The 26,028-nt window shown below is 36.9% G+C and overlaps 2 protein-coding genes across 9 annotated transcripts in view; one reads left to right on the top strand and one right to left on the bottom strand.

Moving 5' to 3' along the window:
- Positions 1–19,857: 19,857 nt before the first annotated feature.
- Positions 19,858–22,107, top strand: LOC105042909 (probable aquaporin PIP1-2). Its single transcript, NM_001303605.1, is given in 4 exon segments — positions 19,858–20,264; positions 21,008–21,303; positions 21,505–21,645; positions 21,751–22,107. Coding segments are annotated over 4 exon segments (864 nt in total). The 5' UTR covers positions 19,858–19,933; the 3' UTR covers positions 21,847–22,107.
- A 2,927-nt stretch (positions 22,108–25,034) lies between these two features.
- Positions 25,035–26,028, bottom strand: part of LOC105042910 (mitogen-activated protein kinase kinase kinase YODA) — a 42,730-nt gene continuing 41,736 nt past the window's right edge. For 7 of the 8 annotated variants that reach the window (XM_073256376.1, XM_073256378.1, XM_073256372.1 and 4 more), the window contains one exon: positions 25,035–25,424. The gene's annotated coding sequence lies outside the window, so the exon portion shown is untranslated. Of the gene's footprint in view, positions 25,477–26,028 lie in introns of all 8 variants that reach the window. The other variant, XM_073256375.1, reaches the window with a different exon arrangement.

The raw sequence follows: 26,028 nt of genomic DNA, 5'->3' as shown, positions 1-26,028 counted from the left end.
CTGCCTTAACAAGAATGGAGTGCTCGAACGGAGAATTTAGCAGAGTTTTGAAATAAGAAATGAGCTTATCGAATAACGTATCTGGGTCCCCCTTTTATAGGCGGAGGAAGCAACAGATTGATGGCGACGTTTGTAACCGTCTGGCAGTGGATTGCCCAGGGTCAGGCGGAGTTTGCTGTGAAGTGTAGTGGAACGGACCCGTGGCTATCGCTGGGGCGTGCCACGTGGAGTCTGCCGTGTGAAGTGGGGCGGCGTTTGTCGTCGTGACTTGCCAGTGGATGGGAGAATCGCGCAGTATCCGTTGCAGGAGATGGAGCAGGATCGTGGCCGTTTATCGTGGCTGGTCAGGTAGTAATGGAGCCGCGTGGGATCCGTCATAGGGAGTGGAGCAGTGCTGCGATCGTTACTGCGGCCTGTCAGGGAGTGGTGGAGCTGCGCAGAATCCGCCGCGGGAAATGTAGCAGAATCGTGGCCGTGATTGTGGCCTGGGAGTGCTGATCTGTCGGCTGAAGTTCGGCAGTGGTCGGAGTCCGGCTACCGTAGAGGTCCGGACGAAGACTGTCTGCAGCCGTTGGAATCGAGGACGGAGCCCGGCTCCCACAGGAGTCCGGGCGAAGTCTTCCTGCAATCAAGGTTAAAGGCGAAGTCCGGCTCCCGTCGGAGTCCGGACAAGGCTTACCAGCAGTTAACGTTGAGGATGGAGCCCGGCTCCCGTGGGAGTCCGGGCGAAGTCTGCTCGCTGCTGAAGTTATCGGCGGAGTCCGGCTCCCGTAGGAGTCCGTCCGGCTCCCGTAGGAGTCCGGACGCAGTCTGTCTTGCAGCCGTTGGAGTCGAGGATGAAGCTCGGCTCCCGTAGGAGTCCGAGCGAAATTTTCCTGCAGTCAAGGTTAAAGGCGAAGTCCGGCTCCCGTAGGGGTCCGGACGGGACTTACCAGCAGTTGACGCTGAGGACGGAGCCCGGCTCCCGTAGGAGTCCTGGCGGAGCTGTCCTGTAGTCGATGTCGGCGGCGGAGCCCGGTTCCCGTAGGAGTCCGGGCGGAGTCTGCTTGCGGCTGAAGTTGTTGGCGTCGAGGATGAAGCCCGGCTCCCATAAGAGTCCGGACGGAGTCTCCCTGTAATTAAAGTCAGAGGGGAGGTCCGGCTCCCGTAGGAGTCCGGACGAGGCCTACCGGCGGTTGATGCTGAGGACGGAGCCCGGCTCCCGTAGGAGTCCGGGCGGAGCTGTCCTGTAGTCGATGTCGGCGGCGGAGCCCGGCTCCCGTAGGAGTCCGGACGGAGTCTGCTTGCGGCTGAAGTTGTTGGCGTCGAGGATGAAGCCCGGCTCCCATAAGAGTCCTGCAATCAAGGTTAAAGGCGAAGTCCGGCTCCCGTAGGGGTCCGGACGGGGCTTACCAGCAGTTGACGCTGAGGACGGAGCCCGGCTCCCGTAGGAGTCCGGGCGGAGCTGTCCTGTAGTCGATGTCGGCGGCGGAGCCCGGCTCCCGTAGGAGTCCGGGCGGAGTCTGCTTGCGGCTGAAGTTGTTGGCGTCGGAGCCCGGCTCCCGTAGGAGTCCGGACGGAGTTGTCATGTAGTCGATTCCACTGAAGACTTCGGCTGTGGGTATTTTATACCCAACACCATTCAAATATAATATTCTTCTCCATGTGTCATTATCTTATAAATGCTTATAACGATTGTAGCATTTGTCCTGAACCAAGGTCATTTTGCTGCAAAATATAATGATTTATTCATTTTTATTATTATTTAATATCAATTTTGGGCACAGATTCTCCACGGTGTGGCCCATAAAATACTGTGCAAGGCTCAATAGTCATTATTGAAAAATGGACAGCTATTCAAATATAGTGACCTTATGTGCTATATACAACTCGTTATTAATAGCTGTCCATGTTTGATGGCAACTACCATTTTTAGAGTAAAGCAAATAAAGGTGTAATTGGATTAGGTAATATGCGTCTTAATCTATTTTTTATATTCAAATATATTCAGATATAAATTTAAGTATCTAATTAATATCTATATCCGAATTCATATTTATAAAAAAATAAATATAGATATGCATAAATAACTATCCAATGCGTATCTGAATATTCAATTTTTTTATAATTTTATTTAATCTTATATAGCACTAATGGACTTTAAAAAGAAATATATTTAATAATATTTTTAATTATGTAGTTGTAAAGTTTCATTATCCGAATTACATCCATATCTATATTATACTTTCGATATTTAATTTATATCTATATATATTTAAAATAAATATAAATATAAATTTTTATTTAATTAATATTAATATTAATATCTATATTTATTAAATAAAATAAATATGAATATGAATATGAATATATCTATATTATAATAGTAAAATATTCTTATTATGGTCTTCTTCCTCTTCGTCAGCCACCAAAGTCTGTTTTTCGGATGGCAATCGTTGGATTCTCTTTAGAAAAATCCTCACATGCTCTGATCTATTTTTTCTGTCCTTCTTTTTGAATTTTCGGGTGCCGATAGCCATGGTTTTCCAGCGGTGGTTGTTGCTGGATTTTTGTTGGGGTTGGGGGCCTTGATAGTGTTGAAAATGAATAAATTTAATTGTGCATAGGATTAAGAGATGCTGGTCAAAGAAACCTTTTGTGTTCCCAAGAGACTTTGTTTCAAAAGAAGGTATTGGAATTAGTAAACTAAATTAATGTTATCTTGTTATTAGCAATGACTCTTAGTATTTTCTATAAAATGCATTTAGAATTTCTCTCCATATATAAATATGACTCTTGGTATTTTGCGTAGAGGATAGTTGAAGGATTGTAAAATTATCTATATGAAGGGATGTACTTGAGTCACTTGGGGTCCAAAGAGTTGGAAGAATATCAAACAAAGCTAAAGTTCTCTTGTTGAAAAGAGTTCTATCCTTTTCATTCCTTAGTGAGAAATACTATAATACTCCTCTCTTCCTCTACTCACCATAACAAAGTGGTATCAGAGCTATGGCTAATGTAGGGGGACTTTCATAGTTTTTTTTCCTCGTCTTACCAACACCAACTATGAGAATTGGAGTATCCATATGAAGGCGTTGCTTAGATCTCAAGATATTTGGGATATGTTGAAAGAGGCTATGAAGAAGCTAGAGAAGGGGATACTCTTTCAATGCAACAATGAGAGATCCTGCAGGACAAGAGAAAGAAAGATAAGAAGGCTCTCTACTTCATCTATCAAGCCGTAGATGAGTCGGCTTTTGAGAAGATTGCGGCAGCTACCACCTCTAAAAAGCATGGGAGATTCTTCAAAATGTATATAAAGGAATTGAGAAAGTGAAAAAAATTTGCCTTCAAACTCTTAGAGGTGAATTTGAAGCCCTACAAATGAAAGAGTCCGAATCCATCTCGAATTTATTTATAAGAGTCTTGACCATTGTAAACCAATTGAGGAGAAATGGTGAGACACTTGATGACAAACAAGTCGTGGAGAAAATCCTATGATCCTTGGATCACAAATTTGATTATGTTATGGTGGCCATTGAAGAGTCCAAAGACTTGGACACTATAATGGTGGATGAGCTTATGGGTTCGCTTCAAGCCCATGAGCAAAGAATACTAAAGAGAAAACAAGAGCCATTGGAGCAAGTTCTACAAAGCAAGCTCTCCATCAATGACAAGAAGGATAGTCAAAAGGCGAAAGTAGCCAAAGAAGCTGCAGCCGTGGTCGAGGATGTGGTTGTGGTAGAGGCCGAGGTGGAGCCTATGATCGTAGTAAAGGCCGTGGTGACCACAACAATATGGAGGAAGGCAACCAAAATCGTGAAGGAAGAGGACAAAGAGGTAGAGGCCGAATGTATGACAAAAGTCAAGTTCAATGTTACAATTGCAACAAGTTTGGGCATTACTCTTTTGAGTGCTACTCTAATCAATCTAATCAAGTTCATGAGAAAGCAAATTATGCCAAACAAGAAGATGATGGAGATGACGTGCTTCTACTAGCACAAAAAGGAGGAGATGCTACCAATCAAAATATGTGGTACTTGAACTCTGGTGCAAGTAACCACATATCCGGGCACAAAAAAATTTTCATGGAGCTTGATGAATCGGTGAATAGCCATATTTCATTTGGAGATGCTTCTAAGGTAAAGGTGAAGGACATTGGTAAGATACTTATTCAACTCAAAGATGGAAGCCAACAGTTTATTTTCAATATCTATTATGTGCCCGATATAAAAACCAACATTCTTAGTATTCGGCAACTCTTGGAGAGAGGATTTGATATGCAACTGAAGGAAGAAAGCTTCTATCTAAGAAAACAAAACAAATTGATTGCTTATATTTCTATGTCAAATAACTGCATGTTTATGCTAAATATAAATCATATTATTGTTAAATATCTAAGTGCATGTATGAAGGATATTTCTTGGTTTTGGCATTTGCAGTTCGGACATGTAAACTTCGATGTTCTAAAACTTCTTTCAAGCAAGAGAATGATGAAGGGGCTGCCCTATATTGATGCCCCTAATAATATATGTGAGGGGTGTGTTCTTGGCAAACACCCAAGGAGGAGCTTTCCAAAGGAGTCTTACAATAAAGCAAAAACACCACTTCAACTCATCCACACCGATATTTGCAGACCAATCACTCCTAGCTCATTTAGAGGTCATCGTTATTTTCTAACTTTTATTGATGATTTTAGCAGGAAAACATGGGTATACCTCTTGAAGGAGAAGTTAGAAGCATTTCAAGCTTTCAAGGAGTTTAAAGCTTTGGTGGAGAATCAAAGTGGCTATACTATCAAGACGTTGCAATCAGATCATAGAGAAGAATTTACATCCAAAGAGTTTGAAGCTTTTTACAAATCTCATGGCATTTGGAGACCCTTGACTGCACCATACTCACCTCAACAAAATCGCATTGCAGAAAGAAAAAATCGGACTATACTTGACATGGTCCGAAGTATGCTTAAAACAAAAGAGATACCGAAGGAGTTTTGGGGTGAGGCCGTCAATTGTGCAGTCTACTTGCTTAATAGATGTCCTACAAAAAATTTGGAAGGGATAACACTATAAGAAGCATGGAGTGGTTACAAGCTCAATATCTCTCATTTGGAGGTGTTTGGGTGCATAGTTTATGCACATATTCCAGATCAAAGGAGAAGCAAGTTAGATGACAAAAGCTTGTCATGCATCTTCATCGAATATGATCCAAGATCTAAGGCTTACAAACTCTATGAACCAAAGGAGAAGAAAGTCATTATAAACCGAGATGTAGAGTTTCAAAGATGGCATTTGGAATTGGAACACTAACATGGTGATGATACAAGATGAAGAGCAAATCAAATAGCAAACTAGAGAACCGACACCACTTTCATCTCCTACTTCATCGGATGAAGATGATTCAACCCCACTAAAGACAAGGAGCATTCAAGATTTATATAAGGTGACCACTTCCCTAAATCTTATTTGTCTTTTTGCTAATGAAGAAATATTTTTTTTTGAAGATGCTATTAAAGATGAGAAGTGGAGGAAAGCTATGAACGAGGAGATAAAATTCATAGAGAAGAATGAGACATGGGAACTCACTTCTCTACCAAAAGGGCTCGAACCGATTGGAGTAAAATAGGTTTTTAAAGTCAAGAAGAATGCACAAGATAAAGTGGAGAAATACAAAGCATGACTTGTGGCTAAAGGCTACAAGCAAAAGGGCGGGATTGACTACGATGATGTCTTTATTCTCGTTGCTCAAATGAAAACCGTTCGCTTGGTGATTTCTGTGGCAGCTCAAAATAAATGAAAAATTTTTCAACTTGATGTCAAATCAGCCTTTCTTAATGGCTACTTGAATGAAGAGGTGTATATTGATCAACCTAAAGGTTATGTCAGAAGTGGGCAAGAAGACAAAGTGTTGAAATTAAAAAATGTGCTCTACGGTTTGAAGCAAGCACCTAAAGCTTGGAACTCAAGAATTGATGCATATTTCAAGGCTAATGGCTTTGTTCAATGCCCCTATGAACAAGCTCTCTATATCAAAAAGAAGAATGGAAATGTATTACTTATTTCATTGTATGTTGATGATCTTATCTTTATCAGTAATTCTACACAATTGATCAAAGAATTCATACAAGTAATGGCGAAGGAGTTTGAAATGACTAACATAGGACTTATGTCTTATTTTTTTGGCTTAGAGGTGAATCAATTAGAAAATGAGATTTTTTTTTCAAGAGCACTATGCAAAATAAGTGGTTAAAATGTTCAAGATGGAAGAATGCAATCCTATTAGCACACCAGTGGATTGTGGTGTAAAATTATCCAAGAATGATGAAGGCAAGGTGATTGATTCTATGCTCTATAAAAGGTTGGTAGGATGTTTGAGGAACTTGACATGTACAAGATCAGATATACTATATGGTGTTGGACTGGTGAGTTGATTCATGGAGGAACTAAAATCAACACATTGGAAGACGACTAAGAGAATCTTATGTTACATTCAAGGTACTCTAAGCCTCGGTTTATTCTATTCTTATTCTAATAATTTTTAACTTGAAGGTTATTCTGATAGTGATTGGGGTGGAGATATGGATGATCGAAAAAGTACTTCTGGATTTATATTTTTTATGGGTGATACGATATTCTCATAGATGTCCAAGAAGCAATCTGATGCGGGACAATCCTAAAAAGAAAATCAATCCTAATAATCAAGCTCTCTTCTGTTCATCAACAACAAATCACGTCCGATCAGGGCTCATTATTCCCAGGACAGACAGTATAGTTGCCTATACTCTGCTCAGGAGGCGTGATTGATTGATACGAGACTAAAGCGAGATCAATCTAAATGATACAGACGAATGCCATTCGAGAGATCAGTAAACAATTAGCAATAGAAAATTTCATAAACAGATAGCAGAAATTAAACATGCTCATGAGTAAATGCAAAAAAAGAAATAAGAATGGAACGAGAGAAAATAAAACATTAAACCCGTAAGAAAAATCAAGAAGATGATAAGAATCCGGATCGTGGTAGTTAAGAAACTACTCTGATTATGGCTCTTAATCTTTTAACCAAACAGATCCATCGATAAAGAACTAGGTCTTTACCAACATCGGATTAAAAAAAAAAATCATAGATCAACTGTTAAGGAACGAAGGTCCTTGACAGCATATGATCTGTAGAATAAGAAATCACTCATTCTCTCAGCACGACAGATGAAAATTCTGGAGGAGACAGATCTTCTCTTGACGGAATAGGCTTGCGTGGGTAGATGGTAGAGTCGATCAAAGTCGTAGGAACACTGAATCTTAAGTAGAAGGAATAGGATAGAAAGTGGGCCTCACACCCTCCCCTTGTGGGGCGATTTTGGGTCTCACACCCTCTCCCTCTCGGAGCGATTGACACAAGTATTTGTGGAGTTTGTAAAATCATTCATTGTCTTTTTTCATGAAAGATACAAGGATTTATATAGGACTCTAAAGGTCCTATTTGTTTAGGAATCTCTTATCTTTACAAGGAAGAAATCAACCCTCCACAAAAAAGTAAAGCATTATAATCTACCATAGGAAAGAAATCAACCTTCAACAAAATAAGTAAGTAGCCAAGAACTCTTAAGGAATTCTAAGGAAGAAATGGAACTCCATGTGGGTGCTTGATGCTTGACACAACTTGGCATGAGCATGGCACATGCTGGCATGCATATTTCTTCTCTTGGCATGTGGAGAGTGGTGGCTCCAAAGGTGACGTGGACAAATCCAAGTATGGCCCTATGGACCCAAAGCCAAATGCATTAAAATTTATTGACTGAAAATAAATAACTGAAGTAGAATCAATTTAATGATGCTTCTTCGATCCCAATCGAACTTAAATCATGTTGCCGATTTTTGATGGCTCTGGTGTCCGCACCACAATCGATTGTTACTCTCTCAACTTGTGAAACCGGATATATTGCAGCATCTTTATGTGTTAGTCATACAATATGGCTAAGGAACTTGCTAAAGAAAATTAATTTTGTTCAAAATGAAGCTACACAAATTTATATTGATAGCAAGTCAGCAATTACTTTAGAAAAAAAATTCGGTCTATCATCAAAGGAGCAAACATATAGATATTCGCTTTCATTCAATCCGGAAGCATGTGAAGAACAAAGATGTGGAGCTTATTTATGTAAAGACTCATGATCAAATTGTGGATATTTTTACTAAACCACTTGGAGTTAATCTCTTCAACAAATTTAAGGTCTATTTGGCATGAAGGATGGAAGACAATTAAGTTTAAAAGGAGGTGTTAAAAATAAATAAACTTAATTATGCATTGGATTAAGAGATGCTGGTCAAAGAAACCTTTTGTATTCCCAAGAGACCTTGTTTCAAGAGAAGGTATTGGAATTAGTAAACTAAATTAATGTTGTCTTGTTATTAGCAATGACTTTTAGTATTTTCTATAAAATGCACTCAGAATTCCTCTCTATGTATAAAACCAAAGTATCATTCATAAATATGACTCTTGATATTTTCTGTAAAGGATAGTTGAAAGGTTGTAAAATCATCTATATAAAGGGATGTACTTGAGTCACTTTGGGTCAAGAGAGTTGGAAGAATATCAAACAAAACTAAAGTTCTCTTGTTGCAAAGAGCTCTATTCTTTTCATTTCTTAGTGAGACATACTATAATACTCCTTTCTTCCTCTATCCACCATAACAGGGAGGAGGATGAAGAATGGAGAGTTTGCCATCGCCAAGCTTCACGGGGTGGTTGGAGATTGGTTGGTGGTGGGATAGTTGATGAGAAAAAGGGATAGGAGATCGGTTTGTTGATGGGTTTCGTGTGCGGTTTGAGTTGCTGTCGTGAAAATTTTGCGCCGTAGATTGATTTTTGTGGGGCTTGAGTTTTGATTGGTGGAGCTGTGGGGCTTTCCATCATATTTTGTTTCGAGGGCTTTTTTGATGTGGATTGTCTATTAGTGTGGAGTTGTTTTTTTAAGTGTATACTGTGAGTGGGGTTTTGGTTTGGCTTGATTGAAGTTGAGGTGGTGAAGGAGTTGGATTTGGTTATCGAGATGCCTAGAGAACTACTGTTGCCAAAGATGGTGTTAGAAAGCTGATTCGGTTTAGCTTCCTTTGAATTCTGTGAAAAATATTTGTATTTTGGGAAATAACTAAGAAGTTGATAGATTGATACAGATTGAACTTTCTACATTTCATAAATGGTTTCGACAAGATTTTTGATATGTTATTTCTCTATTTCTTTATGTACTATTTATATAAGTTAGAAATTTGTGATAATGAAAATTTGTACAGCAATTTTCATTCTATTAGCAACTTCAGCAATGCTCCTTTGATTGAATTCCTTTTCTTATCTTTCTAGTTGGTTCTTTTATTTATTTGTTTATTTGATTTGATAATCAATATCCATAGGGTTAGGGTGTGCCTGTGGTGCCTTTATGCTTGGGTGGCTTTGCCTCCATGGTCAACTTATGCGGTCCTTCCAGTGTGATGCTTACATGTATATCCCTATATAATGCAATCCTATGAAATTCTGATCCATTAAGCCAAATGTTATGGCATTTGAAGAAAGGCATATCTTGCCAGTTAGGACTCCGTTGCATAGATTTTCTAAGCGTGTGTAGTTTATTGGTCATGAGGGCCTTGGTCATTTCCTGTTTACCCACAGCATACTGCTTTTGAGTTTTTTGCATTTCAGATATGATGACATTTTGTAGTTTCTAGCACCATTTCTCAGCCATTTATGGTTTCCATGTCTGTTTCATTCCTTCAATGTTTCTCTCTGTCTATATCAGTTAAAACCGTTCCATGAATTATTTAATTTTACCTTAGAAATCTAATCCGAAAGGCACACTTGATTTCTATATCAGTTAAAACGTTGGCATGATTAATTTGTTCTTACTTTAGAAATCTAATCCGAAAGGCACACTTGATTTCCGATTTAATTTTTAACTGGATGAATGGGTTTGCACTATTTCTACTTGGATGTTTACTGGATGTTTTTTTTTGATCACCGCAGACGACTTGATATCGGTATAGGGCAAGTTAAAGCTTAAAGCATTCTATTATAGTATTTTAAGGTTGGTTAAATTTGATTTTTATTTTTCTAAATTTCTTCCGGGTGCCGCTTAAAAAATGAAATAAGTTTAAGAACAATAATTCATTTATAAGCATCATCAAATATACTTCTAAGAATCATTTTTTGTGAATCTATCGTATTAATTACTATCAACACTTCACCTCGTTATCAGATCTTGCAAATTCCAACATTCACATCCCATCCACGTATAATAGACACTTATTTCAGAAAAGCATATCATGTTGAAACAAAACTAAAACCCTAAACATTTGTGGATCCTGTTCTTGCATACCTCCCAGCGGACTGTGTAGAAATATTCTTCATATTTTCTATCATTTTAGTCAAATGAACGATGCTTCTAAGCAATAAGCTGCTAATTCACTCCTCTTCTGAGTGAAAGAAGTGATAAATTATTTGAAATTCATAAATTCAAACCTGAAATTTAAACTGAAAGTTAAATGTATAATATAATAATAGGGTCCTTAACAATTCATAATATATCAATGAACTGTTATATTATCCAAGTTATCGAATTTATAATGACAATAACTGAATTCAGAATCCCTTCTTTTATGAGTAATAGCAGTTTTGAATTTTAGAATAAATAATAAAAATGTCTTTCTAGAAGATAGTTTTAAAATTATATATGTTCAGATATTGTTCTCTTCATTTTTCTGTTTTGGCACTCTAGATTATGATGCAATTGGGATCAGTTTTATAAGCATTAGAAAAAAGTTGGGTAGTGTACCTCCCTAGCACAGTTCCCTTACAGCAAAAATTGTTTGCTCTCAGATTCTACTTGCATGTTGAATGAAACTTAATATCATTGTAAGTTTATATCTCAATGTGAAGAAATTCAGAATTAAAGAATGGACAAAAGATCATCTAGGTGCCTGCAATTTTTAAGTGTGTGTGTGTGTGTGTGTAAAATTAAACAAATAGTTGATACCCTTTGTCATTGGTCGATATATTGGAGGCCTTCTTTCCAATCTAGGTTGGATCTACGGTCTTAAATTCCATGTAGGTCACGCTTATCTTTTTTTGATGCCACCCAATCATCTTCAAATTTAATTTCACTGTTTCGACACTTTAATGTAGTTTTGAATTATTTTTATTTTTTTATTTAATTCATGTTTTATAGTCTAAATCAATTTTACATTGATCTTCATATTTTTTATGGTAATTATTTTTTTTCCTTAATACGGCAACATAATATACCTACTTTTTCTTTTGTTTCTCATCTATTCATTTACTAACATGTTGCATGGACAGGAAAATAAAATAAAATTTGAATCATTCAAACATCTGAGTTTAGAGAAAACAACCTGAGCAGTCCAAGCAAGGATACTTACAGTATCACGTGCTCTAAATTTTAAAAAGAATAATGAAGTCATAAGTTTGGATATGATTATATTAGACGATGAGGTAATTTTGATGATTATTTTCTTCTAAACTATAATTACCAAATTATAGAAAAATAAATAATTAAATTATATTTTTTTCAATTGGGATCAATTGATACATGCTACAATAAAAAAAGGACTAATGATAAAATTTGAGTCAACAATAAGAAGAGTTATATACTCTATTAAAAATATCAAAGGAAATTATAGACCCATCCGTGTTCGTAATAAAATACAATTCATAGCCAATATCCTTTTGAAGGAAATCACTGACAGGATCAATCAATTTGAATTTATTTCATTCCTTGAAATGAAAAGAAGAGCCAACGATACAAAGATCCTTATCGATAATTTTATTACTCTACACCTTTGTACATAGACATCAAATTAATATTCTGTACTTTAATATCTTACTTTATGAACTTAGATACTGTTGGAAAGATTATTACTATGAGTCCAATACAAATTACTGAAGCACAATCAACCATGATATATGTGTGTTATTAAGTTGCTTTTAGACAGGTATGTTTTTAAACAAAATTGCATATGACTTTATCTATATTTACCATCATATATAATTAAATTTATTTTTTTTGAAACAGCAACAAAGAGATGGGTACTATATATGCTGCAGGAAAATATTGCTGAAACTTTTCAAAGGATGGCAAGTGATTTTAATCTATCACATATCTTTATCATCACATCCGTATTAGTCAAGTAATATATGGGTAAATCAAATATTTTTAATTGTGATTGTGAAAAGCAATATAAATGATAATATAAAATAAACTCTAACTCTAAAAATCTGTAGGAAAAATAATATTATCTTCAACCTATACATTAAGAACTTATCTAAATTTGCAAATACCTCAAATCCTGAAATTTTTTCAAAGATATGCTTTCAAATATGAATACAAAATATCATCACATTTTACTATTCTTCATCATTTTTATACTTAAAAATAAACCAATTGTAGATACATGACCCAATCAAATCAAGTACAACAGCTTCAAATAGATGGAATAAATAGACTGCCATCTAGAGATCAGATATTCTTAAACAGACACTATCAGTCAAATTTTTGAAATAGATTTGAAAAATGATTCAAACATAAAGATCTACACAGTCATTGTTGCTATAAAAAATATAAATAATGCTCCAGATTGGTGTTATATGGCATGTGAAAAGTATAAAAAAAAAGTTAATAAAGTTGACAATAACTTTTGGTGCATTTCATGCAACATAATCTTAGAATTTTTAATAGTAAGATATTCTATAATCTTATAATCTATCATTAATTCAGATTATTTCTGGATCCTTAGTGCTCATAGAGTCTTTAAAAATCCATAGATACAAAGTGCACATTGATATCGAAGATGATAGTAGATCTGCCACTTTTGTGATATTCAATAAAAAAATAAAAAAATTAATCCAAGTATCAGTCATGGAGCTTTTAAAAGTACAAAATGATGATGCTGAACAGATTCCTTTTATTATCAACAAACTATGTAGCAGGACATACATTTTTCAGATTAAGACACAACTTACAATGTAATTCAAGGTTTTGATAATTATATAGTGATCAAAACATTCGTTCTAGATACAAAACTAGAAGAAGAATTCACAAAAAATAACTAACTCTAGGTCAAATATGTATTGGATGGTTTATATCGCTATGTCATTAATTCTATTTTCATACTTCTATACTATTACATAAACTAGCTTTTAATTGTAATTTACGTCTGACGGACAAAAATGATGAAATATCAACATCAACTATATTACCAATGCCAAATGTTCGTGTTTGTGTTAAAATAATTTACTATTGGCTATTTGTATTAATCATACACGTTTTTATCTTATACTGATTGTATTATCATTTGTATAGGAAGCAGGGAATAAAAAAAAAATGGCAATGATACCTATGAGCTCTCAGAGATTAAATGCAAATTGATTAAGAAAAATCTTGCACCACAGTTTGAAGACAAAATTGATGTAATGATAGAAAAATATAAATTATTTATATATTTATAAATAAATAACTGCTAATAAATATGTTTTATAATGCAGCTACAACAAAACAGCGACGGTATGGATGGACATGAAAAAGATGATTCTCAAGAAAAAATTGAACCATCAATAACATTCAAACAACCATGAAAGAACACAACCACATATTCTGATGAAAATTGAATGATCTGAAATAAAGCATTATATGCTCTACAGTTCTAAAAAGTCTCACTGTTTCCGATCATTTTGATTTTAGCTATTAATTTAAATATTTGATTTATTTTTTTATTTATTTTAATTAAATTATAAATTAAATTATTATATTTATAATTTATTTTATATTAAAATTTATTATTATGATGAATATTCTTCTGCATTGCAAAATCAACGAGCCCCGACGTGGTCCCGCTATAGTTACAATGCAATCCATTTCCAATCCGACATCAACTCTGAAAGCTGCGATCCATTTCCAATCTGACATCAACTCTGAAAGCGAAACATTCCCAGTAGGGTTTCGACCAACCCCAGTTCGTTCTAGCCAACCACGCGTTGCCAAGCGGTTGGTCAGACGGTGATGCTAAGGCTGCCGTTTTAAACACGCCTCCACTGCTTCGGCCCCGACTTCCACCGGCACCACGCGAAACGCAATTCCCATGGGCAAAGCGGCGAGGTTTGGCATCGTTCGTATTTAGGATGGAGAAAAGATGCCATTTTCTTTTTACCAAAAACAAAAATGTCATTTTCTTGTGTTATTTCTCTACAAATTAATACATCGGATGGAGATTGACGCGACAGTATCTCGCAACAAATTTCCACCATCCTTTGCATCCACTTGGCTTTTCTCCGGAAGCAATAAATCCTTGCTTCGAATGAATAATTTAAAAAATCAAAATGGTTTCATTCACATGACCCCAATATGGTGGTGTATTTTTTAGGATTTTTGAAAACATTTTTTTTTAAAAAGCATCAAAATATATCATTTGCATTTCCATGAATGCTTGCAATAGCGTAGAAATTCGCATAAAAACCTATTTATTAATATTTTTGAAAGGAAAAAAAAATTAAACTATTTTCTTTGCAGAATGGTGCATATTAATTTAAAAATTAATATATATTATTATTCAAAGCTCAGATACCAAAAAAGCAACGCATAGCAATACATTTATCATGTATTATTGAATTTTTAATTTTTTATTTATTTTTTAATAAATTTATCATAGATCTATGGGTAGAATCCTCAAATATTATCAAATATTTATCATCTCGCAAAAAAGATATAATATATTTTTTCTTGAAAATCTATAATTAAATGAACTTTTCGTGCAAAACTACAAATAAAATAATATTTAAAATTATTTACAAGAATTGATTTTAAATAGTGAATCAAAAATAAACACTGTAATTCATCTGTTAATACCTGTTATTTTTCCTCATAACATTCTTATAACAGTTTTTTTTTTTTTTCCTTTTTTCTTTTTTCCAATATTAATTTTTTTAAAGCAAACTGATATTATAAAATTTGAAACCACACATTATGAGTCATACAAGAGCAATTATTGCCGGTATAAACAAAATGTTTGGGGTCCAAACCTACCATCGAAAAAAAAAAAAAAAATTGCTGCAGGGCATACGTTGGTTATTTGCTCCAAAAGTCTTCGACATTGACATCCCAACCGCACTGATCATCTTTTGTCACATGGCGCTAGATGCTTTGGCCTCGTAGCATCACTCATCTTATGGCATGGTGGTCTCTTGGGATGGATTAAGTTGTACTTTTTGTATGGAAGAACGATGGGTCTATTTTAAGATATCAATCATTAAATCATATTTTATATAATTTTTTTTTTTTATTATCAGTATAAATTATGAGATAGATATCATATTTGAAAGCCGTACAAAATATGATTCAGTGGTTTACACCATGAAAGAAATCAATCATTTTTTTGTGTAAAGATGCAATCTACGCCTCTAGAATGATGTCAGATTTATCTAAGGTTGTATTTGATAGCTGACAATTTGTTCAGATTACTGATAATTTAATATCGTAATCTGAATTACTGCATTTGATATATTTTTAGATATAATATAGATTACCTTGGCAATCTATATTGTCTGAAGAGACAATCTGGATTACTTGGAGATGAATGCTATCTAGAGTATCACTTCTTTGATAATATTATAATAAAAATTTTAACAAAATTATTCTTAATAAAATCACACAAAATCATTGTCCAACCTCCTCCTCTCCTTTATCCCCCTCCTTGTGGCTCCACCTCTCCTCCATCTCCCTTTTCTACCTGGGCTCCTCAACCCTTGTCCCCCTACCATCCCTGTGATTCTTCCATGCCCGTTCCATTACCCTACTACTCATACGCTCGCCCCTCCCCATCCCCCCAATGCCCATGGTTCCCATATCTTTTGGCCCCACTTCTCCATGCCACCACACATTTATATCATTTTATTACTTTCACAGAAAAAAGAAGAGTGCCAAAATAAAATTATTGAAATATTTTAAAATTTGATTTCACATTATTGATAATCTAATTGTCGTACCAAATATATCAATCAAATTTTTATAATTTTACTACAACATTAGTTATGTGTACCAACACAGTAATCAATATTAATGATAATTTAATGATGACAATCTATCCAGAAGGTAATGCATATTATCTTCTAAATTTGTCCGATGATGCATCAAATACAGCCTAAGTATCTTCCCTAAATGAATATAAATTTGGTTTATGGATGCACCGGAACAAGAGAACATACTTTTTAGGAATAAAAATAGAACTATTTTGCATTTTTATTGAAAAATTAGCTTATCTATCTACTACATGGGTTAGTATTGCCATTCATTTCATAGGTAAATACCGTATATAGAAAAAAAATGATTTAGCTTTTTTTTTTCTGCCCACAAACAAAGAACGGTTTGCGACTTTCTTTGGCCACCTCATCATGTCAAGCTGGTTGCTGTCCACGGCGAGACAGCTGACCCGGAAAGAAGCGGATGATGCGACGTGCGAACACGTGGAGAGAAGGAAAGGTGTGGGCGGTCGGAAGATGAGGTGTCCGGCCCGGCTGCTGTGGTGATACACGCACAGTGGTTGGCAGTGGGGCCCGGGTTTCATGTGGCCAGCGGAGCCAAAGAGGACGGAGTGAGTTGTCTCGCATGCTACTTCTCCTCTTGTGGCGGCCCACAAAGAACCAGACCAGAGACCAGGGCAGGGAATTGAGGGGTGGATGCAAGGTGGAGGATTCCCTCCAGAACCCCCTACCTTCTTCCAATCATGCTAAATCATCAGCAATGATGGTTGATATGCAGACATACAAATATTAAATACCAAACATTCTTTTCATAATTTGCCACTAAATTAAACCACATTGTGAGAAGATGCAACTTGTATTTGTGTTGGTGCAAATGCTAAGGGGCTAGCCTTGATTTGATTGAAACCTACAAATTTTATGGGAGAGGATCACTTGTATATATAGTTAAGGTGGGAGGCAAGGGGTAACCTTGATTTGATTGAAACCTACAAATTTTATGGGAGAGGATCACTTGTATATATAGTTAAAGGTGGAAGGCAAGCAGTAACCTTGATTAGATTGAAACCTACAAATTATATGTAAAAGGATCACTTGTATATATAGTTAAAAGCGGAAGGCAAGGGCTTATTTGTTGGCCCCAAATTATGAAAGATTGGAGCGAACATAAGTTCAATGTAAAAGGGTTCACAGCATATGAAGTTTCCAAAATCATCTCTTTGATGTAAATATTTGTTGATTCTCCTAGAAATCCATAATCATGTACTCTATTTCTTTGTTGCTAATAATCATGATGACGGAGTTGGATGAAATTATGAGTTAATACAAATTTGATGTGTAAAACAATCATTATATGCCAAACTGAAATTGATTGTGTTTACGACAAAAGTGGCGCATCATCAAGCGAAATGGTCAATGTTGCTCTCCATAAGAATGCATGTCATTTTTTTATGAGGAGCATTGCATTCGAAATGGAAAAAATTCTATTGGATGAAGAGCTTATATAACTTCAAATCATGTGTGATTTCAGATAATTGGCATGGACTTGACAAGGCTTGACATCAAGTTTAGCGATACAAGTATACGCCTGGAGCTTGAAATAATCCGTTCTATTTTGAGTCTCTATGTAGTTTATCAAGTGCCATTAACCACAATTGTTTGAAGTTGATGATGCTTGTTCTCCCATGTTAGCTTTATTTTCCAAACATTTGAGGTTTTCTAGGTATTACACAAATCAATATACACTACGTACAACCAGAAAGGAAGGAAAGTAACAAAATTTCCCAGCCTCATATTGTAACTCCTCGTACTACGTATATGCGTATTCTTGTGGTTAGGGTCAGCCATACAAATGACAACGATGTTTTGGTTCACACTATAACAAAGACATGAAGCGAACATGATCTTTTTTTTCTTGTTCCCATTCCATGTATTAAAAATCAAACCTAACAAATTGTAGCAAAGGATATAATGAGGACAAAATAGTATTAATTTTTGTGGTCTTTTAATTTGTAATTAGAATCTCAAGCAAATGCATCAATGTAACTTCCTTTTAAGAAACATGCAACCTCAGTTAGAATATCAGCTTCTTCTGTAAGCATGTTTAGTGATCCCAACAACTTGAGGGAGTTCTTAAATTGCTTGGTCTCTGGCCAGCAAATCAAGCTGTCCCTGTTGGTAAAGTCTTAAAATCTATCTCGAATTCAATTTTGGTTTTTTTTAACTAAAAAGTTTTAAATGGTCAGTTGTTTTCTTTTACCAACAAGTTTCAAATAGTCGGTCTGCTAATTGCCTGAGGCTTTATCAACCCATCAGCTTGGCAAGAAGCTCCAAACTCTTTTCAAATCCATGGTACGATTAATATACGAATAATGGGTTGGAAAGCCATTGCCGACCTCTGTGGACCTCTGTGAAACACGCAGTAGACTAGCCGTTGTAGCACCTTTTCGTCGTGCCAACCATCAATAATTTCCAATGTCATTACTCCTTCCATGAATAGAAGTCAAGCCATTGCACTCCACAACGGTCATCTCTCACCGGCAGTGACGCCATTTGATTTGATGTGCTCCCACTCCAGTGTATACTGTATTTTTTTTTTTGGTAACTACCAGTGTATACTGTATATAACTCTAGAATTCACTGTGAAGCGCCTCCACATTCAAATTTTCCATTTTATCTCCTATAATTTATAAAAAGACTCGTTAAGCCTTATTTAATCAATAAAAAATTATTAGTTATTAATGATGTTTTTGAAAAGTAACGAGGTAGAAGTAAATCTATTGGGATGTTATCAAATGATGCAGATCGCTAAGAATTTTTATTAATAAAGATACCATATGGGTTGTTATGGCATGAGAGAGGGGATATATCATTAATTCTATAATGATGATAAAATCAGAAAAAATTTAGTTTATATAAAAAAAAACCATTCTTTCCTGTCAATTGAATTGGATTTAAAAAAAAAAATCATAAAATTTATGAACTATAATCAACAACACGTTATATGCTAGTAATAATTTTTTAAAAATAAAAAAAAATATTTTTTATAAAATTATGATAAAAATAAGGAGGACAAATCTATACAGATTTCATCATTTTTCATATTATTATCAATTAAAAAAATTTTGATTTATATAATTAAGTAGAGATCATCTCTTATGCAATACTTCACATATCGGATCATAAACTTTTGATTATAATATATATTTTTTTATTTAATTTAAAAATATTTGTGAGTCTTATATCTTTTTAGATAATGATTGTCCTCTAGGTGTAATGGTTTCGTCATTAGCCGTTCGGTGGTCCATTGAAACGCTGGACTTTTGCCCACTTGCACCATGGAAGCAATAAAGAATAAGGAGCCTTTGCCCGCTCGATCTCTCAACCCGATGGATGAAAGAAAAAAATTTCAAAAGCTCACCACAAGCTAAAGCACGAGTCCCACAGGAAACCAGATACGTTCATTAGATGTCGAACATTAGGCGGTAAAAAGCAAAAAAAAAAAAAAAAAAAGTAAATAGCAAATCTTAATGCAGCCAAACCGAATCCTTGAAAGAAAGAAAAGAAGATAGCAAACGAGAAAAAAAAGATAAGCACGAGCGACCCACCTCCCTGGCATTGTCCCCACAAGTCACTGGCCTTTTCCAGAACAATCTAAATAAATAACTCCACAAGAAAAAACTTAAAAACTCTCTCAATCATCAATCTTATCTCCTTAATTAGCCTTGCAGGTGGTCATGGACTGTTGTGGACCACAAATTAAAGCCCATTTATTTTCTCCTTCACCACCTTTATAAAAGCTTCCACCCAGCCCTTGGATTCCCCTATAAGTCGCAGGCTTTCCTTTCCTTCTTGGCTTTCTTTTCTTTCTTTGCTTGAAGAGTTTTGAGGAGAGGGAAGGAGAGCGGGGAGGGAGAGAGAGATGGAGGGGAAGGAGGAGGATGTTAAGCTTGGAGCTAACAAGTTCGCGGAGAGGCAGCCCATAGGGACTGCAGCGCAGAGCCAGGACAAGGACTACAAGGAGCCACCACCAGCACCACTGTTTGAGCCGGGGGAGCTCAGGTCATGGTCCTTCTACAGGGCTGGAATCGCCGAGTTCATGGCCACCTTCCTCTTCCTCTACATCAGCATCCTCACTGTTGTGGGTGTGGCGAAGGCCCCCAGCAAGTGCTCCACTGTGGGCATCCAGGGGATTGCTTGGGCCTTCGGAGGCATGATCTTTGCCTTGGTCTACTGCACTGCTGGCATCTCTGGTTTGTGTTTTCTTTTTTCTTTTTTCTTTTTCATTTTTTGCCGAACATTTAGTCGTTATCTTGTGTTTTTAATCTTGTTTCTTTTCTTTTCTTTTCTTTTTTGTTTTTAGTTCTTTTAAAATTCTTGGTAGCAATTTTCTGTTTCTAGTTTCCTAGGTACAACTTTGCTAAGTTAGAAGATCGAACCTTTTTTTTTTTTTTTTTTTTTGAGGATAAAGTTAGAAGATCGAACTTGAAGAAGTATTTTTCTAAAGAAAATTTAGTTTATTTCTTTTCTAAGCTAATAAAAGATCAAACATCCTTGTCTAACCTTGAACCTATAACCTATAGGCTGTAGGAACTTTTTTCATCATTTTTTTTAGAAAAAAATAAGCAACTTTTTTTTAAAAAAAAATCTTTTTATATTATATATTGGTTTTTGCCTGTTGAACATGGAAATTTTTCAATAATTGCTCCGTTTCTTTTGATTTCGGTTTGGTGTATTACCAAGAAATTAGTAGTAAAATCAGCTAAACAAGCATCCTTAAGAGTTTTAAAAACTCTGATTTCTCAAAGGGGAAAACCTTATTTACCAAAAGAAAAAAAGGGTGTGAAACCATGGTTTATTAAGTATCTTTTCTTTTCTTCTTCTTCTTCTTCTTCTTCTTCCCTTCTTTTTTTTTTTTTTTTTTTTTTTTTTTTTTTTTGTGGGGGGTGGGGAATATTTTGTTTTTGATGCAATACTTATCTTTCTACTTGGGCAGGTGGCCACATCAACCCTGCAGTGACCTTTGGCCTGCTGTTGGCAAGGAAGCTGTCCCTGATCAGGGCCGTTTTCTACATGGTGATGCAGTGCCTGGGTGCCATCTGTGGTGTTGGCGTGGTCAAGGGCTTCCAGACGGGTCTCTATGAGAGCAATGGTGGTGGAGCCAATGTTGTTGCCCGTGGCTACACCAAGGGTGCCGGCTTGGGTGCTGAGATTATTGGCACCTTTGTCCTTGTTTACACTGTCTTCTCTGCAACCGATGCCAAGAGGAATGCCAGAGATTCTCATGTTCCTGTAAGCATTCTTTGCTTTCCCTCAAGATGGAAATGACTTTTCTTTCTGGAAGTGATATCATGATACTCTACTACTTTATATGACTGGAATCAAACACTGTACTTTGTTCTGGCTTGTAGTTCTGCAGGAAAATATATCCCATCATAGAAATTTCTTGTTCCTTTCTACTTGGCTGATGAGAATTATTGTGGTTTGGTGCAGATTCTTGCTCCCTTGCCTATTGGGTTTGCTGTTTTCCTTGTCCACTTGGCCACCATCCCCATCACTGGCACTGGCATCAACCCTGCTAGAAGTCTTGGAGCTGCTGTCATCTACAACCAGCGCCATGCCTGGGATGACATGGTAAGCCTTTATTATACATTTGTGTAGCCATTGGGTTCTTTACAAACTAATGAATAAGTAGCCAGTTCTAATGAATTTTGCAAAATTTTGTGGTTATGTTCTCAGTGGATCTTCTGGGTGGGTCCCTTCTGTGGAGCTGCCCTTGCTGCCATCTACCACCAGATAGTCATCAGAGCCATTCCATTCAAGAGCAGGCCTTGAGCATGTCTGTGGATTCTGTTCATCAGACCTTGTGGCTTCCTTCCATATCCAACCTGTCCTGCTGTGGTCTTCCATTTGATCTTCTTTTACTCTCTCTTTAATCCCACTCAATGTTTTCCAGGACCCACTGTTGTTTGTTAAGTGTGTAAATTAAGTAATGGTGTACTGCAACTAGTTTGCTGCTGCTTCAAGAGTTTATAATTTTATTTATATCCTTGTCTCCATCTCTTCTTACATCTTAAGCCGATCCTATGTTTTATCAAACAAGCTGATGTTAAGTCTGAACTATTCAAGAAGACCTGCAAATAAAAGCTAAGGGTTGCATTTAAAAGAGGAAAGATAAAGGGTGGTGGACTTAGGTGGTGCAGTGCAAGGACAATGATGGTGGGTTTGTTGATTAGTCTTGTGGGGACTTGCATGCATCATCACATGGGGTGTCCTTTGATGTATCTTTTGGCAGCCTGGCCTTGCCTTTTGGTAAGGGTATCTATCTTCTGGGCAATATTCCAGATTCCCCCTCATCAAGATGGGAAGCCATGATGGCCATGACATGTTGCATGCAGGCATCAAGCACCAAAGTCCAGCCTGGTGTGTGTTTGTTGGAGGGATTACCGGCTGGCCAGGCCTCAGGGGGTTAGATGGGGTACTACTGCGGTGCACCTGAATCACTGCCAGCAACTGAGACAAGAAGTCATTAGTAGATTTTTTGTGTGTGTGTGTGTGCGAGCATGAAAGGTCTGAAGCTGTATGGTTGCTGGTGTTAGATGCATGTATGGATTATGATGAAATGTGGGGAATCATCATAGTACCAGTAGTTGAATATTGTTACATGAAAAACACGCTAATGGGTTTAAAACAATTATACTTCACAACCCTCTGAAAGTTATTCTCCTCTGCCGCTTCAATCCACATGCCTTTCTTATACAGCTTTGTTTAACTCAAGAATCTCCGGCAATTGTGGGTCAAAGGAATGTTTTGGTAGAAGAACCTGTTTCACGAGCCTTTTCTTTTCCCTCTTTCTTTTCTTGGAGAAGGAAAGACTGTAGCTTTGCCTGTGCCTCTCTCTCTATAGAGGGTGGTGTGGGCAACTGTAGGGTGATTGCTTCTTTGCTTGCGGGGCTTTCAGGTGAATCAGCATCCAAAATTTTGAGGATATCAAGTTGGGTAGCTGATGGCTGTCATGCCAAGGTGCAGGCCGCCTCCGTTTAAATGAAGGTTTTCTTCGTTGGACAGGGAAAAACTGCAAGCTCCTTCTCGAATTCAAGTATTCCTGTGGAGACCAACTGGCCAACGTTTGAGCCGACGAGGATTAGGTTCATCGACGTGTATCGACAGTAATGACTCAGCTTAGGATCTGGACCATGGTTTCCACCACCTGTCCTGCAGCATGCAATCCAATTCATGCTGCAAGGAGCAGTCCAAGGTGAAATTGGGAAAAGGCTGTCTGCACATGTACCATGGTTGTCATGGTACATTCAGAAGATCCGATTCCTTCAACAGAGGGATCATGACATAGCCAATCTGCTTCGGTCCCCAGTGGTGATGATTGATAATTTCAAGCCTACACAAGGCCTTCATCACCATACAGGATTATATAACAACATCCCTATCTGGGGTACTCCTTCCTCTCATTTTTCACCTTGTGCTCCTGTTGAGGAGGTGCTTTGGGTATTGGTTGTGTTCTTAAGATTATAGCTTTGATTGTTCTCTTAAACGAAATGGTGAGGTTGGAGCTGCATTGCTGATTTGGAGACTGATATTGGTTGTCTCTGGTAGCACTAGGGGATTGGATGTTCTATCTCGACGTTGGAGTTGCATGGTGCATGGGAAGGATTAAAGCGCATGCAACATCCAAAATTTGATTGGAGGGTGACTTCTTTGACAGTTTTTTCATGGATTAATAACCACTGGGGATCTGGTCGATTCCATTCCTGATTTCTGGTGCTTGGACATTCCTCATCACTCATCAGTCAAAACCAGGTGGCTTCTCTGGACGCAGAGCTAACTTCACCATCATCTGAGATAACAATTTTCGATGATCGGTGCAACTGCAGGCTTTACTCGATACACCAAACAAACCATAGCGCATATGCAATCTTATACAGGGGCATACCAGACTCCTCATTTTACCCCAACCCCACCCCAAAAAAATTCAGGTTCAAAAAATGCCACCTTGTAATTTACTCACAGATTTACCCTGTAAGGTGCAGAACAGAGGTGATGGTTTGGGTACATAGCCATCATACAGCAAACGGATAAGAACAGGAAAAAGAAGAGGCTCTCATTCAACAATTGAAGCTTGTTCTCGGCTTGCGTAATTCAATGCCAACAGCAAATGGTTTATTTTCAGGAACAGATCGAGATCTCTCCTGAATCACAAATTAGCAGCTGGAAATATTCAAATTCTTGGACTTCCCAATCCACTGCACCTTCCACCGTCGACCGAACTCAGACACTCGAGGCAACCTTCTGAATTTAAGAAGCGCCTCAACACCTGCCAGTCCCAACTCATGATACAGATTTATAAGCACGATTATCATGACAAACATTAAGATCTGCAATTTGCAACAAATAGACTGCATCGAAGGCAACCTATTGCAAGTTGCTGCTACTCTCATCATGTATTTCAGAAATGAACATAATTAGCCATTTTAACATCCATACAAGCCTAACCTGGAGAAGGGGGAAAATACTCAAACTACAGGGAAACAAGTAGATTGATGTAACTTCCAAGTGAAGTGGCATAATAGAAAATTATTGACAGCCAAATCAATGGAAAGGACATCGTACATTTTTTTCCACGATGAACATATCAATACCACCCCCTAAATAGGTCCTTCAGTGCCTCTATAACCAACCAGATTACCCACCAAAACTACTTTCAATCAGTACTAAAGAATAGCATAAACAAGTCGATCTGGCTGTTGCCTATCGATCTACATCTAAAGCATCAAACACCCACAGAAATATCTTGGCATGAAAGACATACACCGCAGCTCCCACTGCTACAATCAAATGTCCATGAGTACATGTTTTGAATGCTGTATATACAGCCACATGATGGAAAAATTAAAGAGAGGACAGGTAACAACTGCAGAAATATTAAATCGTTGCTGCTGGCGTAACCCAGATTATATCAGCAAGGATAGAGAACCAAGAATGGAAACAACAGAGGAAATGCTGCAAGATCAGCAAAGAATAACAGCCTTTTTTTTTTTCTTTTGTAATTTCTAGCAAGTGTACATACAGCAATGATATGGCTCCAGAGGTTCAAGCAACATCTAGATGTCCAAACTGGCAATATAAATCCGATGAGGTCGGAAATGTATTGACAACACAATTTCTCGAAAGGTCGATCATCTTTGTGGTGCAAAATCTGGTCACGTAATGGAGTTTCCCATCTTCTGTACAATGGTCGTGGACCCAAAAAAAGTATACAAGCACAAATTCCACTATTTCCAGATTTCTTGCTTCTAATGTTTGATGGTTTCAAATATACAGTCATCAACCATGAGCTGTTGAAATGACGCTGCACGCACACTGCAGGTTTTAATATGACCCTTGAAGCCATCCTCAATCTGAAAATTCAACACCAAATTCCAATAGCAGGTTCACAATAAGACATCTATTCTGTGGAAAACCAGTGAGTTGAACAAGTATTAATACAAAGCAAAGCAGTAAAACTATGTAATCAAGCTTTATTTGTGGTCACTCCATATCCTCTGAGTTGTTAAATGACACCCTATATTGTCAAGGTAGAAATATTTGGTATTAGAAAGTGAGGTGAACCGAAAAAAGTCACAGCACACGGAAGTATTTATAGCTGGAAATATTGTTAATGACTGGAAAATTCTTATTCGCAAAGAGAAAATTACCCACACTTATGTATAGAAAAGGAAATTTTTGAATTTTATATTAATTCAAAAGATTTTGTCTGTCCCCTTTTGCCCCAGAAATTACTTCATTCCTAAAATCTCCCTCAGTAACGTGAAATTAAGTTCATCCACCCCACTATCTCCGGCAAAAAGCTCTATGTCCATTATTATCTTTTAACTGTTAGCCCTCAATCTCCTCTGTTGAATATTATACTGTTTGGAATTGGGAAAAAGAATGATCCGTGGAATTTGAGATGGTGAGGTTTTAGAAAATTCTCGGGAGCAAACTAAGAAATAATTTACATAA

Source organism: Elaeis guineensis, chromosome 4 (assembly GCF_000442705.2).
Source record: "Elaeis guineensis isolate ETL-2024a chromosome 4, EG11, whole genome shotgun sequence".
Taxonomy (NCBI): domain Eukaryota; kingdom Viridiplantae; phylum Streptophyta; class Magnoliopsida; order Arecales; family Arecaceae; genus Elaeis; species Elaeis guineensis.
This window is presented reverse-complemented; position numbering and strand designations above follow the sequence as displayed.